The 21728-nt window shown below is 38.7% G+C and overlaps 1 protein-coding gene across 1 annotated transcript in view; it reads right to left on the bottom strand.

Moving 5' to 3' along the window:
* gabrb1 (gamma-aminobutyric acid type A receptor subunit beta1) overlaps nucleotides 1-21728 on the bottom strand; it is a 100128-nt gene that overhangs the window by 39318 nt on the left and 39082 nt on the right. The window contains exon 4 of the mRNA XM_042387813.1: nucleotides 16999-17219. Coding sequence (XP_042243747.1) covers nucleotides 16999-17219 — 221 coding nt within the window. The remainder of the gene's footprint in view (nucleotides 1-16998; nucleotides 17220-21728) is intronic.

Below are 21728 nucleotides of genomic sequence, written 5' to 3'. Positions count from 1 at the left end.
TCTGTGTGTGCATGTGTGTGCATGTGTGTGTGTGTGAAAGCCGGCTCTCGACTCATCCAACAGGGTGATGCACCTGATCCAAACCATGCAGCTCTGTGGGTGAATCTTATTACCAACATATTACCAAGATACAGTACACTACCATACACAGGGCCATCTCATCAGGCCTGGATGTAGAGTAATGCACAAAGGGTCCGGGCTTTAAACCATACATCTTCTTTATTATCACAATAGCCACCAAAGTGCATATTAGAAGTGACATTAGTAACTGGCAAATTTTACAAAAAGAACAAAGAACAAAGTGCTCTGTCCTGTTTTTAATAAGTACTCAAGACACATTATACATGAAACAAGAGCTAATAAATGAATGCTTATTACAACTATTACCTCTATGTTAATACTATTGTGCTATTTATATTATTTATGATATTCTATGTAATGCTATTTATATTTATAAATAATGTTGCACTTATTACTGTATAGCAAATAACACATTATGACAATACTATGAACTATAATACTGCTTTCATAATAACAGTAGTTTAACAAAAGAATATGAACTGCATTATGAATGTATTAACTCAACATAGTCATATTTAGTTTCATTGATAGAGACCAGGGGCCTAATTAAAAAAACAGTGCATAGGATCCATACCAAAAGTGTATGTGCACACATGCAAAAATGCATGTATTTTTCACAATCAACTTGAAAACGTGCACACGTGGACGAACCTCATATCCCACCCCTTTCACTGCCATAATTAACCATATATGGTCAATGCAAAAGCCGTCATGAATATTGATGTACATGTTCTCCTGTAGAGAACGGCAACAGTAACAGCAGAAAGTTTGAGAGGTTGATGTGTGCAGCAGCTGTTACTGCTGTCGGTGCAACAAATGAAACAATTCCTGAAATTAAACAAAGTGGTCAGACATGGAGGTAGATGCCAAGAGGCGCATTGCTGCACACTGTCAGTGTAGAGACAAGTGTAGGTACTAAGACACTGAAGCTCACTGTGTGGTATTTGTTAAGCATCTACTGTATATAGACACATACATGACTGATGAAACTACACACTCAATATCTAAAATACAATAAACACTGTATTAATTAAATTTACTCCAAAGCACCAAACCTGGTCTCTTTAATCTGCATACAAATAACAGGACTTTACACTTTCAAACTTTACACTTTGGCCATTTTAACATGGGGGTCTATGGGGACTGACTCGCTTTTGGAGCCAGCCTCAAATGGCCATTCAAGGAACTGCAGTTTTTGGCACATCGCACTGGCTTCATTTTTCAGCACCGGTGGCTGCCGCCTGGTTGGTCTGTGTCCATGTCACATGACCAGTCCTTTCATTCTCAGTGGAAAATACTATATTTTAAGATAGCTTCAGCATTAAAATGTGTTTTGATAACATCTCTAGTGAGAAATGTGCATTCTCATAATCTTCACTGTATATGATGTTTAATTTGTCAGTTATAGATTTTTTGCAGGGTTTCTATTGTTGCTATGGTGGTTGCTATGGACGCTGCTGTTGCTGAAACCACATGATTGCATGTTGTTTGAATCATTGTCTTTGTGTTGTGTAGTTATATGAGCTGTTATATTATTTGTTTTATTTTATGTAACTGTTTGATGAAGTTCATAAATGCGCTCAATAGTTCATTAATAGTTTAATAATAAATCACAGATGTAATTGGGTAAGATTTGAGTTGGCTTATATCTTTTAAAACAAGCACAAGAACAAATAACACTGCTGTTTATAATAAAGTGGATCTATAATTAATGTTTGATAGTAAGTGAGATTTAATATGTGTGAGGAAACATTATACAATCTAGCTTCAGTTCACCACCTCACCATCTGCCTCACCAATTTTTCCTGTTCCAAAAATGTTTGTATGCATGGGTCAGAGTTTCCATACAGGTGTGCACATTCTCTCATCAAGTTTGTTCTTATAAACTCCAACTTTTTTGTGGGCATACGTATATTTTAAGCCACATTTTGTGTGTATGCAATGGTTAAAAATGAGGCCCCTGATACTTAAAGGGGACCTATTATGCTTTTCCTTGTTTTTAGACATATATATATATGATGTCACGCTGTCGGTTGTTGATCTTAAAAGTGGATGAAGTGTCAAATAATGAGGTAAACATATGTAGGAGTGATCCCTGTGAGCAAAAAGTACCAGCTTCAGACTGCTCTGAACGCTAAGTTTCTAATGGTTTTTTCTACTTTCAGCCCGAGCTGACAGCTCATGACAGATTTCCTTATATGCTCATCTGCTACACGGCTCAACCATGGGAGTAGTTACACCGAGCCATGACTCCATTACACAGCAATACAAAGTAAATAAGTAGTTGGAGGTGTTAGGGGTTTGCCCGAATACAAATACGTTATTTGGCAAAGCACAAATAGTGGGGTTTTTTTGTTGTTGTTGTTGTTTTTTTGTTTTTTTTTTTACAAATATTTGTTTCATATAAATATTTTAAAAATTATTTAAAAAAAACAAAACATGTCAAATACCCATGTCTCCTCTGCTCCCCTGTTATGTCTATTAGCAGGTCTCAACGAGGGGAGTCACATCCACCTGATACATGATGCACATTGCCTTATTTGGACATCACTCCCGGAATTGGGGGTGTTCCCCAGAGATAAAACTGAGCTACTGACTAGTGGTGAACCCCCCATGGTTCGGCGAAATGTAATGTCTCATTTAAGACAAAGTAAACAAATTGCTGTAGCTACAAGTTATGGACAGACAGCGTGTTGCTAACAGGGATTTTGAAGAGCAACAACCAAACCAGCATCTAATAGGTTCGCAGTGACATCTGCAAGTATGTTTACATGCTGTTAATGTGCTGCAGCTGAGCAGCTAATTAGCTATCTCACTGCTAACTGATGTTAGCGGTGCATCTTTCCGTGGTGAATGTTTGCTTGGTGGCTCATTCAACAAGCAAAGCTGCAGGACAAGACGTGTGTTCATGTTTCAAGTTATCATGACGTTTTGATGATGTAGACACAGGCTATTGTTTCATTCACTGCCATGTCTAAGGAGGAAAGTATCATGCCTCATATTGCAATTTAATTTAACAATTGAGCATTGAATATTCTATATATTTTAAGATTGTATTTAAACATTGGACATCTTGAATGTTGTTTTCATTTAAGACCATGGGCAAAAGTTCCTTGCTGTGTTTTACAGAATATATGGAAAGAAAAGTTTAGTCTTCTCCCCTGTTTTTTTGCTGATCCGAAAAATGATCCGATCTGTGACTCAAATCCGTGATATGATCCAAAACCACCGTGAGTTTTGTGATCCATTGCATCCTTACTACTGACACACATAAAGTGCTCCCAAGGGACTCTCTATAACCTGTTGTTCCCCTTCTCTTTTCCACAAAGTTAGGTTGTAAAAATAGGCAATCAATGAAAAGTGCAAAGCAATAATTACCTCTGAAGTTCTTCCCTACACATTACATGCTGTGCTGTCTCTGTGTTATGGATGTGTAAATAGGTAGAGGTCTGTCTGTCAATGAGGCAATGAGTAAAGTTTTAGCTCAGTAGTCAGCACAGTCGACAGTGATCTGGGAGACTCCAGTTCGAGACCCAGTGTGGGGACTTCCTTCGTAAGATAGTTTGTTCATGAACACTTATTGTAACACTTAAATTTTCTAAAATTAAAATCGTAATAAAAACAAAAACAGGATTTTTAAGCCTCTTTCCACTTTTTTCGAATACAAATACAAATAATTTTGCTGCCTCAACAAATACAGATACAAATACAAATACTGGGCTCTCTGTGCATCCCTAGGAGGTGTGCTGGTCATCTGCAGCTCTTCATCAAACATCATCATCAATGGCTGTTTCTGCTTTTACTACTTGAGTAACCACCTCAGGGCATCGGGAAAATTGATAGCCAATTAATTAATCAAATATACTAAGCTATCAATTTGGAACTCTGATTAATAATTGACTTAATACTACAGCCAAAATTACCATATCAATTGTTAGTAAAGACTGAAGGGTTTTGGAGTTCTGAAGAGTAGAGGTTGGCAGCATTCACTCTTGTGCAACATTAAATAGATGGTGTATATATTCAAAAGCATTTATTTAAAAGATGACAAGGGTTAAATCACAAAATATGTAATCTAACTAAATGTACCTAACTAAGAAACAAATTGTAACTCTTGTTACTACTGACTATATACAGGTGTATGTCTGTGTGTGTGTGTGTGTGTGTGTGTGTGTGTGTGTGTGTGTCTGTGAACAAAGAAAACAGACAAAAACAAAATGGTGGACTCAGATCTAAGATGGTGGAGAGGATCGCATGTGCCTGTGGGGGTGAATAAAGGAAACACACAAAAACAAAATGGCGGACTCAGATCCAAGATGGTAGCCGAGGCCACATGTGCGTGTGTGTGTGGCTATGTTTATGTCCAATCCATGTAGGACACAGTGCCAGGTTAGAGAGGAGGGTAGTTAGTTTGCATTCAAGACATGGTAGTTACTGGATGTAACTCAAATACTATTAGTACGTGTGTGAAGCACAACTAACATCAACTTAGTGGTGTGGCTAACCTAACTATGAAACCTACCAATGAAAAGACATCACAACAATAAAGCTCAGTGAATAATGTTAAACCAAATCTATATATATACATTGACAAAGAATAAGCAGTCCTGTGCTTAGCCGTGTGCTGTTATGCTATGCTATGCCCAGTTAACATTACCAGTTCATGAAGAGAGAGGGGCTCTTTAGCGTACTGCTTTGTTAGCTGGTGATTCCGTCATTTGTGGGCGAGCCAGACTGGGAAGAGTTGTTGGTTCCGATGATGAATGATGCAGTCTTTACTGTGCAGTCAGGGGTCTGATCATGCTGGTCGGAGGAAACTTCACTCCTTTGTTCTCCTTACAGAGTTACAGACATGGCCCTTGCATTTTATTAAAATAATGCACCATTCGCCCTGAACAGTGTTGAAATCAAAAGATATTTTATTATCAGTGCATGTCTATGTTTGGTTTGCAGTGGAACAAAACAAAAAAGTAGTGAAAATAACTGAATTCATGCTTATTGTACAAAGACATTCTAAAATAGCCTGGACAAAATGTTTGGTACCCTTTAAAAGTTGTAAGAAATAATTAATTTGTAGTGATACTTCAAGCAGACTATTGTATTTTAATTAGTATCACAGATGTTTTCAATCTTATGATCACTCATGCAGCCAGCTTAAAAAGAGAAAATTACTCTTTTTGCTGTTTTGTGTCACTGTGTACATCACACTGAACATGGAAAACAGAAGGAAAACTCAAGTGATCTGAAGACAATAGAAAAAAAGTAATAGCCAAGCATGGTCAAAGTAAAGGTTACAAGACCATCTCCAAAGAGCATGTGTTCCTGGGACCACTGTTGCCAATATTATTAAGAAGTTTAAGACCTATGGAACTGTAGACAACATCTCTGAACATGGTCGCAAGAGGAAAATTGGCCTGAGATTGAACAGAATGATTGCTCGAATGGTCGAGAAAGAACCAAGGAAAACTTCAATACAGATCCAAGCTGATCTTCAAGTTCAAGGTACAATGGTTTCAAGTCACACCATCCGTCGCTGTCTGAATGAAAATGGGCTCCATGGTAGAAGACCCAGGAAGACCCCACTTCTAAGAGGTAGACACAAAAAAGCCAGACTAGAATTTACCAAAGTGCATGTTGACAAGCCACAGTCCTTCTGGGAGAATGTCCTCTGGACAGATGAAACAAAATTACAGCTTTTCAGTAAATCCCACCAACCCTATGTTTACAGAAAAAAATGAAGCCTTCAAAGAAAAGAACACAACACCTATCATGACACAGTGATGTTTTTGGGTTGCTTTGCTGCATCAGGAACTGGGTGCCTTGAATCTGTGCAGGGCACAATGGAATCAGAAGACTATCAAGGCATTTTGGAGCAAAACATACAGCCCAGTGTCAGAAAGCTGTGTCTTAGTTGCAGGACATGGATCTTCCAGCAGAATAATGACACCAAACATACATCAAAAAGAGTGGATGAGAAGAAAATGTTGGACCATTGTGAAGTGGCCTGCTATGAGTTCTGATCTGAATCCCATTGAACATCTGTGGAAAGAGCTGAAACTTGCAGTTGGGATACAGCGCCCATCAAGCCTGAGATAACTGGAGTAGTTTGCTCTAGACAAGTGGGCTGAACTACTAGTGGAGAAGTGTAGAAACCTTATTCAGAGTTACAGAAAGCGCTTGACTGCAGTTATTGCCTCCAAGAGCTGTGCTACTAAATATTAAGTTAAGGGTACCAATATTTTTTGGCCATGCCATTTTCATTTCTTTCATTGTGTTAGATAATATGTTAAGTTGTAAATCAAAGCAAAGTTTCAGTTATATTCAATGTGAAATAAGGAATGATGGATACCATATACTTCGGTCAGTTTCAACTTCATACGGAAAAAAATTAGTTTTTTAAAAAAAGGTGGAAAGGTAACGATATTTTTGGCCATGTCTGTACCAGTTCGGTGCTAACTTGCGTTATGGGTCCTGTAGTTTGTAGAACTAGCTGTCAGTCTTTGTGTGGCTGCTGATGCTAAATAAACTTGTTTACTCTTGGATAGCTGTTTTAAAAGTATTAGTCAAGATATTAAGATCCTTAAGACCTCATGACCACCTTGTTCTCTACTACCTCTAATTATTTCTTTTTTAAGATAATGTTTTTTTCCCTCCAAATATAATCATATGGCATCTTATCCAATTCCTTGGTAACATTTATTGGGACACTGAAACATAGACTGATCTAGAGATTCCTTCTGTTTTGGATAACAGGACCTTACTATATATAGAAATATCTTTCATTAACCACAAATTCAATTTCAGTTTTGTTTATTCAATAATAGTGTCAAAATTTAGTTTACATTGTTGTTCCACATTCTTACAAATAACCATGCCTGGGTATGTCACCTTTTCTTTAATTGGGATTAAAGAAAAGATAATTTCCAATTGGGTTTTAATTGGAAATAAAAGAGATTTATCCAAGTTCATCTTTTGACCTGAAACATTAGTAAACTTATTTATATGAGCCACTCTGTTTGAAACCTGACTTTGGTCTTTTAGAGAAATTGAGATATCATCTGCTAATTGACAAAATTAACAAAAACAGAAATGGAGGTACTGGATAGCCTTGTCTAATACCACAATAAATGTTAAATATTTCTGAGGTACCATACATTAATTTCATAGAGCTGGAACAGTGGAATAGTGTCTGAATTGCATTTAAAGCAACTAAAATCCATCCATAATCCATCTCCCAGACATATCTTTTTCACTGTGCAATTTCCTTTAAAACGGCAACCTCTGCTGATTAATTACTGCCATTGGACCACATCTCGCTACCCCACTGATTTTTGGCTGGACCAGCCACAGACTAGCCCTTTAACCACGGTTGTCCAAGAGTGACTGAGTGATTGAGTGCCTGACTGAGTGATGAAGTTACACCATTGGTTGGCCGGCCAAGGGTTGGAGTTTCCTCACTGGCCATTGGTCTTTCAAAATGAATCGACGTGAGATGATGGAAGCAGAGGTCAGCAGCGTGACACAGAGTGACTGTGTTTCCTGCTCTGAGCTCTGATGCTCTCAGCTCTGGTGTAAAATGCAGTGAAGTCAGCTAAACTCCTGTTCAGACATGTACCAGTGTCTCTGTGTCTCCTCCTCTACCGTCCAGTGTGATCGACTCTCTGTCTGGCAGCACTGCCGGCAGGAGAGACACTCCGCAGTGCATTTGGATTTTATAACTGAACTAATACCAGGACGCAAGCTTTTTATTTCTCTGACATATTTACATCACAAAGGATGACCAACAGCATTAAAACACAAGTCTTGCAGGTAAAACATGTGACTCATATAGCTGTTATATTACTTTAGTGTGGGGCGGCTGCTCTGCAGGTGCGCTTGATTTGACTGTAACTGCAGTACCCAGGCGGAGGTAAGCCTCCTGAATTTGCACCCAAAATACTGTCATAACTGTCTCCATGATCATTGACTGGGAAAAGGCAGAAAAAGGGCGCATAGAGGCATGACTGAGAGCACACAGTTGAAGCACCCCAAATAACCATCACTCTGACAAAACACTCAATGAAGAGTGAAAAATGAGAGACATCCGCAGAGTGAAACAGATGAAAGAGCAGGGGATGTTAACAGATAATTAGAATAGTTATAATTATAATTAAAATAACTTCTCTTTCAAATCAAACATCCCAAGATTTGAGTAGAAAATATTGTTCTTGCAACTGCATTTATGACAACATAGCTTAACCATGTCATGTGATATGAGACATCAGTACACTTTACCAGCAAATATTACTGGGACCACTACGGAAAATTGCAGATGAACATTTAATATAACACTACAACTGACTATCCCTGTAACAAACTGACCACAATTTCACACAATGACCATACATGGTCCAGCCATATACTACTGTAGATTTTGACCTAGTCTTGTTCTAAAAAGATTCATCTGAGTTTCCTGATTGATGTGAAAATTAGTACCTTTACCTTTGCAATATAGTAAAGAGCTTTTCTCTTAAGTAGGTCTGGCAGAAAGAGACATCAGAACAAAGAGGAGAAAAAATATGACTTGTATAGACAGAACTTTTCTATAGGCTATAGGATACTTGCATATATTGAACGTGTAGCATTAACAATTGCACAACATACTCAAAATTATTACTTTCACTGCTGTAACTTTTGAGGTTTCAATGGTTTTTGAACAGGAATGAATAGAATTTAAGCCTCACTATCAAACCTTATCATAACCTTAATGAAGATGATGATGTTTCACCATTACATTTATCAACCTCAGTGTAAACAGTGTTGAAATCATGTTAATTTTTGTTTAGTTTTACTTTCCATTAGGATGCATTTCTTTACCATAAATGAATGCTTTGGCCCCACTGAAGTTGGCAGCCTTGCCCTCCTTTCTTGCCTTCTCTACCGCTGGCCACAGACGACTGCTTGCTGCTTTGCCAGTGGCAGTAAGATCTTCCTTGAAGCTGTATCCATGACTTTTCAGAAAGTCGCTTTGCTTAGCATGCTTCCATGTAAGAACCCTTGGGCAGCTGCAGCTCAGGAGGTAGAGAGGATCATCCACTGATCAGAAAATCGGCCGTTCGATTCCTGGCTCCTCCAGTCCCCATGTTGAAGTGTCTTTGGGCAAAATACTGAACCCCAAATTACTCCTTATGGCTGTGCCATTGGTGTGTGAATGATCACTTCCTACTTCCGACTGTGCAGGTTGGCACCTTGCATGGCAGTCCAAACAAATCTCATGATGACTAGGAGTGGTTTCTGTCTTCCTCAGTTTTAAGTTGACCAAGACGGTGTGCTATGTCCACCACTGCTGCCACCACATTCTCCACCTTTGGAATCACTGCTCCGCAGATTTCTCTGACTTTGACTTTTACATTCTCAGCAGGGTTTTCAGCCACATCATACAGACGTAAACACCATCTTCAGCTGTAATGCTCTTGCTTAACTCTTGCTTCTAGATATGCCATCTTTTTCTTTAACTCCACATTTTCTATTTTCAGCGTATCACTGTCCTTCCTCAAGCGCATGACATCTCTTGACCATTTTCCAGAGAGATTTTGTATTATGTTATTTTGCACTTCAATCAGGGTTGGTTTCATTACGGCAGTTGATGGAGCATTCCTCAACTTTTTGGCGGCTTGGCTTTTACTTGGGGTATTTGGATTGGATTCACATTCCCGTCCAGTTACAGTTTTACAAGCATAGGAGTGAGTTTCATTAACCCTTCTCTTTTCTTTAGCGAGATCTACTCTCATGCCTTCCACAACGGCAAGTAAATCTTGGGTGTACGTCTTAGCTAGCTGTATGCCTGAAGACTTATGATAGCAGTCAAAAACTTGAACCTCAGGCCAATGACAAATAGTTATCAGCGTATCATGGAGATTAATTAGGAGAACATAGATCAGTTTTTTGCTGTGCAAATTGTTGTTTAAAATTTTGCTAGAATTGCCTTTGCCAGATCTCTGCTGCAGAAAACGTACATACTCACAACGCCTTGAGCGCCTTTTTTGCAGATCTTCCTTTTAGGCTGGGAACAAACCTAACAAGCTGTGCCAATCATAGAGGAAGTTCAGTCAGTATGCAGCCTGAGAGGCGAAACACACAGCAAAGAATGTCTACAGAGTGCTTGCTGCTGCTGAAGCTTATTGCTGTGAATGTATGCTCATAATTGAAAGTGACCTAGATGACTATATGTGGATTATGGCGGCTGGAAAGTTATGAGGATTCTATACACCAGGGGTCGGCAACCTATGGCACACATGCCCCCAGTGGCATGCGAGGCCACACGGAGCAATTCAATCAATTTTTTTTTTAATATACAGTACTTTTTTGGATACATTTTTTAAAAAAAATATGAAATATGGCCTCATGGTGAACTTAACAAACAACTGACTATGGAAGAAACTGTAGGTTGTCTAATATTTGCCTGTTTCAGCTGTCTTGGACAAAAGAATTTGGATTTATTTCATACAAGGGCCAAGCTGTATGCACTCCCTGCTATGAAAATGTGTGTCAAACTTCAATTGTAAAATGTCATTTTGAAACAAGGCACGAGAAAAACTTTAAAGATAGCTGATGAAGCTAAATCAATTAGGAGGGGCATTGACCCAGTAAGTGAGGTGAAGCAGTGTGTTTACAACCCTATCTGCTGCCAAAAACCAAGCTACAGAGGGCAGCTATAAAGTCGCTCAGTGCATTGCTACACACAGGAAGTAATTCTCCGATGGAAAGTATATAAAAAGGCTTTCCTCAGCAGTTCAGAGGTCATATTTGATGGGTTACCAAACAAAGACACTATCATTAACAGGATCAAAGAAATGCCCATTTCTGCAAGAACTGTAGAGAGGCGCATTACTGACATGGATGAAAACATAAGGCACCAGCAAACTCATGCATTGAAAGATGCATTGGTATTCAGCGTAGCTCTTGATGAGAGTGTGGATATAAATGATGTTCCACGTCTAGCAGTGGTTACCAGACATTGTGACAAAGGAGAGATAGGCAGGGAACTTTGCTGTTTAAGGCCCATGCATAGTACCACTAAAGGGAAGGATGTGGCAAAAACATTCACTGATAATTTTGAGGAGAGGGGGGTTGATATCAGGGAAAATGTTTGCTGTTACCACCAACAGAGCCCCCGCCATTGCAGGGAAGCAGAAGGGATTCATGACTCTGGTTGACAGTCAAATCAATCATCCTGTGATTAAGTTCCATTGCATTATTCACCGGGAAAATTTGTGCACAAAAATCTCAAATTCTGATCTTAATGGCGTGATGGCTAAAGTGGTGAAAACTAAACCGTGGCTTGCTCCTCTTTGACACACCGTCAGTTCAGATCTCTGCTGGAGGAGATGGACAGTATTCACAAGGATTTGCCACTTTACTGCAGTGTTAGGTGGCAGTAAGGTTTTGGAATGGTTTGAAGAGTGTTTTGATATGATCAAGGCCTTTCTGATCAAGAAGGAGCAAGACTACCCTGAGATGGAGGATGAGAAATGGCTTGTGAAACTCATGTTCTTAATGGATATCACAGGCCATCTCAGCAAGTTCAACTTACAGCTGCAAAGCATGGGCCAGACAGTGCTGGCTCTGATGCAGGGACGACATTCATGGCAAAAATTTGAGTCTACTTGTGGGACATACAAAGTAAAACTTTCGTTACTTCAAGAACCCTGAAGGAGCTGTCAGAACATCAAACCATCAATGGCGATGACATCAGCATGTACATGTGAGAGCTAGAGTCAGAGTTCTGTGCCACATTTCAGGACTTCTAACAATATGGCCCATTGTTTTCTTTTGTTTTCCTAGAACACTTGAGAGAGCACTGCATGTTCCTAATTCAGTGGATGGCGATTGAGGAGTTTGAAATGCAGCAGATAGAACTCAAGGCATCCTCACTGTGGGCATCTAAATTCACACAGCTGCACTAAACACTGAAAACTGCTGACATTGATCAAGGGGCCTGCATCCTGGCCTGTTGGGAAAGCTTGCCAGAGAAGTTTGACTGTCTGAAGAAGGTGGCCTTCACACTGATTTCAGCATTTGGATCCACATTTATGTGTGAACTGATATTCTCATATATAAAGTCAACTTTGAGTCCCACGCGCAGCCAAATTATTGTGGACCATTCAGAGGCATGTATCCAACTGAAAGTCTCCAAATACGGACCAGAGTTCATGCAGCTCAGCACAGAAAAGCAGAGACAAGGTATGTACTATATTGGAAAAATTGAATTAATTTTCTTTTGTGCCCTAGTAATTTTCATATATTTGCACAAATAAAGTGTGTGTGTGGAGCGCAGATCTTTTGGCATGCGGTATCTAGATGGGGAGACAAGCAGCAGCAGTTAATAAATAAATATATAAATGCTCATTATGAAAATGAACTAGCACTTGGGTCTGTGATTTTTTTAAACATTGTAAAGTGGCATGGGACATCCAAAAGGTTGGCGACACCTGCTATACTGAAAAATACAACTGAAATTGCTAAACCTAGGTTCCTGTCAAACAATAAATAACTGCATCCTGGTTGATGTGGCAGATGCTGTGTGCGCTATAGGATTCAGTCACCACAGTATCTGTTGCCATGATAACCATGTTGGTGCTGTTCCTGTGATAGTCAACTGTCAGAGGCCTGCTGCTCAGCCACCTGCCACACCACAACCAAATCCTGTGCAGCATGATGGTGCTGACCAAAGCAAGCTGAAAACAGTCAACACACACTGTTCATGTGAACCAATCATAGAAACAGACACACTGATGTAAAGAACAGGAAGGTGATATAACACACCTCTGGCAAACATGTTGGACAACACGAGACTCTTAACTTGTGGTCATCTTTCTAAACTTACAGTTAAGAAAGAAATGGGATATTCTGAATATTCCAGAATTTGCAACAAATTTGTAAAGTTTGTAAAGTTGCAGATTCAGATTTGATTAGACTTGAAGATGGAGCTTTAATTGAACACGTTTTTGACAAAGCTTTTGGATTTCCAGAATATACAGTATGTCCAAAGCTTTGAATAGGAAGAGAAAAAAAGTTATGACAGATAAAACCTTATATTTGTGGATTGCAGATTATGTATTATTTATCTATGAACTGAATGAAGTAGTATTTCTATTCCCTATCTCCATGACACTAACCTGAGAATGTAAATGTTTAGATTAGAATTTTCTTATGAAGACAAAGAACTTGGTTGGACTAACAAGCAAATTAAAGCAATATAGAGGTGGCATGAAAGCAAAGTCCATGTGAAGACCTGAAAGGAGACAAGATGTTTTTTCAACAAAATAATTTCAGTCAGTGCAGTAATTAACTAAAAAAAAACAGTGTTTTAAAAAATAAAAAGTCTTGTAATGATATGATATCCTTAAAGAATTCCTGGATCTAGACCCACAACAAAGACTAATATTACACCAAACCTTTGACCAGATTTGATTATAATATGTGATGTGACAAAATGTGTGATATGACATGAAGGTCCACATAAAATCACACCTAATGACCTAAATGGGCAGTGACACCATGAACACCAGAACACCGTGACTCCCAATGTATGTTACAGTGAGCTGAAATGTCATGATTAGATGCTGATCCAGGACAAACCTTGATGTATGCCAAAGTTAGCACCTTATTAAAATGTGCAGCTTTGCCTCAAAGCTAAAAAAAATCACTCAGCTGAAAACTGTCAAATCATCATTCCTCTCCCTCTGAAATGCAGAATGCCTTTGAACTTGGAGGACTGAATTACTGACAGTGACTGGCCCACTGTTTCCTCAGTTAACTGCTCACTTCATTGTCGCTGTGCTCTGCAGCAGAGGGCACGGCTGTGTGTACACTGCACCAGGAGAGCCTCCATAAATGATTCACCTGCTGGTTCTCCCTCAAAGCTCCAGAGGAGATGCAGACAGAGCAACACTTAGCCTCTGACAGAAGCCTTTGAGGAATGTTCTCCATGCAAATGAGCTACTGCTACTAGAACCCTGCAGTGTTTTGTTTACAAATATGGCTAAAAGCCCTACTCAAATTGGGATTTGTTGGTACTGAGAAAAAAAGACTAGAAGAGCACATTGCCATACACACAGGTTGTGTGGGGAATAACGCTCTATTACTGCTTCTCTCTGGAAGCCAATCAGCTTTAAAATGTGAGGCAACCATTCATGTAATTATTAATCCAACGTTGTTAGACAGTATTATTGCTTGGAAGTGAGACTTTTTTTTTTTCTTATTTACTGTTCATTACACAACAGTTAGTTCCAACTTTGCACTGTGATTGGCTGACAGGCAGTGTAATGAGTCCCAATTTCTACTGATATACTGCAGCTCTCCCTACTGCAGTGGTTCCCAAAGTGGTGCAGCATCACCCTGTGGTGCCCTGAGGATAGGCCAAGGGTACTGCTGCAAGATGTGCTCAGTTACATGACAGTTGGTCTGCTCCAAAACTTTAGGGTCCAAACATCTATTGGATGGACTGCCATGAAATTCCATGGTATCCATGGTTTCCAGACAATGAAGTCAGGGGCATCATGCAGTGAACTTTTTGATGTAGTTTTTAGTTACAGTTCCAAAATAGTAATTATCTGCTTTGGCTCCTATGTTTATGATCCAGCCCTCTATCAGTGTCTACCTACAACTATAATTGAATGACACTTATTAAGACTATATTGCATTTAATTGCCATACTTAACAAGAAAAACAAAAAACAAATGCTAGTCAAAAGATTTTAAACTCAGCGTTAACATTAGCTGGTTAGCTAGCCAGCACCGTTGATTATTTAATGGTGAGTAAAGAAAGCTCACAAACATGTAGCTGCTTCTTTGACTGACACTATTTAGTTCTTGACTCTTAAAAAATCTTCTTATGTCCTGTTTTGTAGGACGTGCAAATTTTAGCTGCTAATAATATCAAAGGACAACAAGTTAACACTAATGTTAATGACCTGTGGGTTATAATTAAAACCACCGATCCTAAAGTCACTTTAAAAGGAAATTCAGAAGTTAGAAGTAATTTACAAATTTATTCATGGTGTGAGCTGAGATTGGTTATTCACACTTCCTGAGCTGTCACTAGCTCTGATTCTACTAAATAGTGCTCTCCAGCTGGAAGGAGTTGAATACCAATAAAGACATTTGTTTACATCATATTATCAAGGTATATTAAAAACACTTAATGTAAAAAGTAATAATTTCTGAAGCTATCCAATCTCAAATATCTGAGGGGACGTGACCCCTCTGAATGAAGCCTACTAACTTTGGTGATCCCCTGACTTTCTCTAGCACCACCATGAGCACCACCATTTGTGATTTTGGGTGAAATGCACAGGATGAATCGTAATAACTTTAATGACCGCTGTGGGCAGGGCCATTTCAAATATGTCTGTAAAAACTACTGACATCAAACTGAATAGTATAATTACTTTCATTTAGTGATGTTACTTTGAGCAAGATAGTTCAATGAAATGCAATTTTACAACAGATGTGAATGACATCATTCGCAGATGAAAAGGTTGCACATGTATGTGTGTCATGTGAGGCAGTTTTGCCTTCAGTTTAAGAAGCAGTCACAGGGAGTGAACCAGCAGCAGGTCCATCATCACCATTTTCTTGTGTTACTGAAGATGTCACAAAGTGGCTACTACAAATCTGAAATGGCTACCTCATTATACTGTACAGTTTCATGATGCTTGTTATAATGTTTATTTTCAAGTAATCATTTTTGAAATACTATCACTTAACTCTGTAGTGTTTTACTATCGTGTTTACAAAAATTACTAATAAATATACAAATACAAATAAATCTTTGGCAGCAGCAGCAGAAAAGTCAATAATTAATTAATTGATTTAAGACTGAGTTTTTATTTAACATTACTCTCTGTCTTGTTGTCTACTTTATTGTTGGAAACTAAATTCTGCAAATAAAACATGATTCTAGTGAGTTCTAATTTGGTTGTCTTTTATTATGTAATACAGTCAGACATATTCCTTTCACAGTGTGACCAGAGTAAGATGACTTTACACCTTTGTCTGATGGGGTTAAACAGGGTATAATGAAGGAAATTATGATGTTATAGCTTCACACAGTGAGTACAGTATGTTGTCAAACAAAGCTGAAATATGCTGAGAATTCAGATTGCACAGACTTTCTACAATTCACCATAAACACTTCATGACTGATTACCCTAATATATACTACACTACAGACTAAATCTCTGTGGTTTGGAATTTAGTTTCCCTCCTGCTCCTGTTCATACTTTCAAATATCAGCCGTATTTATTGTTTACTGATCGCTTTCTCACAGCCAGCACTGTATTTGAGTTGTGTTAAGTCACTGCTAATGCAAACTAAACATTTCCTGCTCCAATGCTTTATATTGTCAAACTAGTGAAAGGCTTTTATTGTGAAGCAGCTAAAGGAAATGCAATGTACTTGTAATTGTCACACAGATTATGAAACTTTGTTAGCGTGTCTACATGATACATGATATGGACATATTTATCACTATTTGCTCAGCAAATCAGTTGCAAATATTGCAGGGAGGAATGGGGTTACAACACAGGCAAAAAATACCAAAAAGATCAAAGATTATAGACAGTACAGTATCACAGTGCTCAGTGGAGCAAACCAAGACGCGGCATGGTACAATGAGCTGCACGCCTTATTGAGCCACCAACCAGCTTGTGTTGGTGTATAAACTTGTATGTCAAATTCATGTAAACATGGAAAAAAATGAAATAGCAATATCAGCACAACTTCTCCCACTGTATCACACAACCACTTCACTTGTCCATGCAAAGAAGTTTGTAACAAAGCCTGACAAAGGTTTTAAAAATTCAGGTTATGGGAAAGTTACAGGTTGTTAAGTTCCTACAGTGGAAAAGGACTATAAAGTAAAAAGAGCTCTCACCTGAGACCATAGAGCACAGTTCCATCAGGGTGCAGCCTGATCATTCGGTTCTTCACTGTCACCCCGTGGACAAAAGACTTTTTGTCGTTAATGAAGTAGGTGTCAGGGACCCACAGCTGGTCTGCCACCCGGTTGTCCAGGGTGAGGTTGAGAGGGATGCCAGTGTAGGAGAGGCGCTTGTCCCTCCAGGACTGCTGGAAGTACATGGTGATGGTGTAGTCCTGCGGTAATGACACAGGGTGAGAGGAAGGTTAGCACATCAACATGGACAGGCTGTTGAGTCATGGATCTCTCCTGCCCTGTGTAATTTACTGTGTCTGAGTGTTGTTCTGTTTCTTCTATCCCTATGAGAACTGGTTTGGCTTTTAGACCTGCATCACTCATCCAACAGTTTATTTTAAATTGAGATTAGAATTAGCTTTTAATTTATGTTAGAGTGAGAGTTAAAACTAAGGTCCATTTAGGATTAGAACTCTGGTTTAAGGTTAAAGGTTACGGTTAAACAGCAATTGTTTCAGTTAATCCATCCCATATGATTTTTGTCATGAAGTCATATACAGTAGGTTTATAAAAACCTCCTCCATGGTGCATTCATGGAAAAAGTGACAGAGGACATCAAAGGCAATTCACAGATGTGTTGTCTGAAGTTCAAATAAAATCCAGCAAGCTAAATGAGACAACAATATGGACAATTAGAAAAGATTTACATGAATTTGGTCTTTTCTTGAACTTAAAGGCAACTCTCAAATCTTAAATGTGTATACTTGTCAGTGTACTTGAACTCACCACCAGGGAAAGATTAAAAACATATTTGCAGCTGCATTACCTTGTGAACATAAAGTAATAACTTTGAATAATAGGTAATGACTTAAAATAAAAACAAGATGTTGGTTACTTGTGGTAAATAGTAAGTAATTAATAACAAGGCTCCCAGAATTATGCTCAGAATGATATGTGTTTTGACCATTGGGGGTTTCAAACACATTTTGAGCAGCTACATAACAGAATTACAACAGAAGAATAACAGCTGGTGTATTTGTTAGCTGAGCAGCCAGAGAAACTGTGGGCTGAGAGGATTTATCACCACATACTGTTTTAATAGAAAAAGTCTAAAGAAGACCAACAATGTTGACCAACACAGTTTGTGAAAGAATGTTGGCTTATGCATAAAATGCATGAAAATGAACACAAGCACTTCCTTTTGTCTTCTGCATCACGTGTAGTATGTACTGTACATGCATAGTTTCCTGTCAGTCCTTTGTGGCAGACTCTGCCAGTAACAATGGAAACTACTATGTAGGCATTTACACAAAATGAAAACTTGAAGAATTATAATGTAAAAAATACATGAGCCTCTAGTTTCACTGCAGTAAACTGGCACATAATTCTGGGCTGTGTGGTGGTAACTGGAAGAGGTTTTCACAGGTACACGTGGTTCTGAGACCTGACCCAGGACCGGAGTTGGACTGGGTCCAAATTCTGCTCAGTCTAATCGGGTCTAGTCGGGTCTCCATTTACTGCCACAGGTCTCAGGTCTGTATGCCAGTGTCCAATACCTGAGTGGATCTGAATGGACCGGAGTGTATGCGGTATCAGCTCTGATCATGTGGTACGTCACAATCACTGCTGGAGAAAACAGTGTGTTTTGAGTGAGAGGAAAATGTAAACTGTGAAGTGATTCAATGTGAAGAACAAGTTAAAGGAAAAGGAGAACAAGGAGGTAAAACCAACTGGATCATCAGCTGTTTGCTCCTGTTTTATGCAAAGATGAGAAAAAGGTTCTGACATGGGAACTGAAGCCAAGCTTATTTTAGGAAAATCTACAAGATTTAAATTAAGTTAAATTAATTTTGGAATTTGATTCACAAATATTACATTTCTTATTCATTTATATTAAATAAAATAAAAGAGTAAATAGGTTACCACATGGTCTTTTTATCTGTTCATCACCCAGCTTGCTACAAAAGGTTTTATTGTTGGTAGCTACAGGAGATGGAATAGGAATTTTAGTTATATGTTATGAATATGTGTTTGAAGCATATAAACAAATTATTTTAATTTCTATGACTTTACATTTGTTCTTAGGGCATTGCTATTATAATATTGCTGCTTTTTCCCACCGCGGCTGCTTGTTAATTGATTGAATTAATTGATAGTGCCTCAGGCTGCTGCCGATGTTTGCGTTCTCTTTCTGTTCGGGTCAACCACATTTTGGATTGGGTTATGTTATGTTCAGGTCTATTCGGGCCAGGTCTCTCTCTTTTTGAAAATTAATTTATGCATGTTGGGGTCAGGTGGGTTTTCCATGGGTCTGTTTCAGGTCGGGTCAACATTTTGGACCCGTGAAGACCACTAGTAACTGGTCCTGATGTGGGTGTGTTATGAATACTCCTCATGCAGCATTCAGCTATTACTACTGTGATGCCCCTCTCTGCCTTCTGCTTGTGAAGTTGGTTTGGCTTCCTGGCTCAGGAGCCAAAAGGCAGAGTTAGAGGGGACGTTTGGAAACTACCTACACATGAGTAGTTTAGGCCTCAGCCAATTAAGTGGCTTCATCATTAACGTCTCTCTCTACTCTTCCTCCCAGGCCTCCACCAGTCAGTTTGGTTAAGGTTTTGTTTGCATGCATCACACACTACACTTATCCACACACTGCATTCATTACTGATCTAGCTCACAAACATTATATTATTTTATCTTAGGTTGACAATAGATGTGATTTTTAGTAACCTTATTCATGTGTGAATATCCCTTTTTTGTCACTGAGCCTGAGCCAGTTCATGACAACTGCAATAGCGCCTATGACAGACAACTAACATTCACATTTCCTCCCTGTTATCTGTGCAGGATGTGCAGATTGACATAGCCCTATAATGATATACATATTAGATCATATCATATCATATTAGAAAAATATCATAAACACTTTAAGTAGATACAGAGCATAACTGTTACTTAATAACAAATTAAAGGTAAAGTTTGATAAAGTGGGGGATATCCTAACACATACCACATATTCACAACATTCCCACCCATCCCCAGTTTCATTCCAGCTGGGGAACTTCATTGCATGTCACCCCTCTCTCTTTCTTCCTTCATTTCCTGTCTGCTTCAATACTGTCCTCTGTCAAATGAAGGCAAAACTGGCAAAAAAAAAGTTAAAGTCATGAAATACAATTTTGATAATAAAGAAATATAAATGACTTTGGGAATATTATGAAAATATGACATACAATAATATGAATCATGTAAAGCTCTGTGTAAAATCACAAAAATTGCCAGATATGTTCAAAGTCACTGTTTCAGCACTTCAGTACTGACCCATCAAAAGAGGCAGAAAACATTTCTCTACAGTGTACTATATGGGGCAACCACTGCACTTAGAGGTCTCTATGGAAACTTTCTTAAATCACTCCTTGCTAGAGATCTGGCAGCTAAGTCAGCAGTTTCCTGAGAACTGTTGTGATGGTGTGATGATGCAAATCTAGATTTGAAAAAGACAAAAATGTGAAATTACACATTTTGTATATTGAGTATGGACTAAAACATCCAAATGTGTTTTTTTGGAAGAGACATCCTGGTCCTTTACAGCTGTGATCAGGTGTAGGTCATGTGGGGAATAAAGTCAGAGGTGGTTGCAAGATTAGAAAACATAAGTATGAAGTAATAAGACAATAGAGTGTGAGTCTGTGTTGCCGTGTGATGGTGTGTGAATAGATATCATAGGGCACATATGTGAGTGTGAGAGAGAGAATGGCTGTGAGTCATGATTCACAGTCTGGGCTTTTCAGGGGGCAGAATACAGCAGCTTTCCATGCAGTCTGTACCTTCTTTTCAAAAATAACTTGAGCTGTAGCACAGACTGCTGAGGTGGATTATGTTGTGTAACGTCAGTTCTTATTAAGCAGCGGGAACAGTCACAGACCTGCTCGCTCCAATTCTTTCCACTACTCCTAAGAGAGTTAGAGCTCCCTCCTGCACCTGCCCATCAGTGGCTCCAGTCACCACATCAGCCTGAACCCTTCACCTGCTGCTGCTGCAGCAGCCCTATGTCAGCACTTCTACCCACTCCTCCCACAGCTCTACTGGAACCACCACTGGTCCTCCACATCCTCATCTCTGTTCACTTATCATAAAGTTATGACAGCTCATATGATTTGACAGAAGTATCTGTTTTCCAGTCAGTGTTACCGCAACAATAAATCCACACATCTTTCACAGAGGCAAATAATCTGACAGATGTCTTCTGCATCACATGCTCCATCACTGCAAACCCAATAATTCTTTGCAATGATTTATGAAATGCCAATAATTCATGGTCAAAGAAGTTTTACACTTCATAAACTCAGCAAACATGATATTTAAAAATAGAGAACATTGATTTGCATCACCTGTGGCTGTACTGGAAGGGTAAAGAAGAATACTTTATTATGAATATAATTATAATAAGCTATTTGTTAATACAAATATTTAACTAGTATAGTTATATAAAGAATACAATTAAAGCATGTACATACATTGTTCATAATATTTCATATTTGACAATATTTGATTACAGATGTAATCATATTATTTTATATGATTACATCTGTTATATTGTCCATCATTCATCATTACACAGTTACAGATGCCTCACAGGAGACAGATTTCTCTACACTGACTTCACTTTTTCAGAATCCTTCGTACAGTTCTGTTTACCAACATGTAGCTCAGCACAACAGTTAATTACC

The sequence above is a fragment of the Thunnus maccoyii genome, chromosome 16, assembly GCF_910596095.1.
Source record: "Thunnus maccoyii chromosome 16, fThuMac1.1, whole genome shotgun sequence".
Classification (NCBI taxonomy): domain Eukaryota; kingdom Metazoa; phylum Chordata; class Actinopteri; order Scombriformes; family Scombridae; genus Thunnus; species Thunnus maccoyii.
Note: the sequence above shows the minus strand (reverse complement) of the source record. Positions and strands in the feature narration are given on the sequence as shown.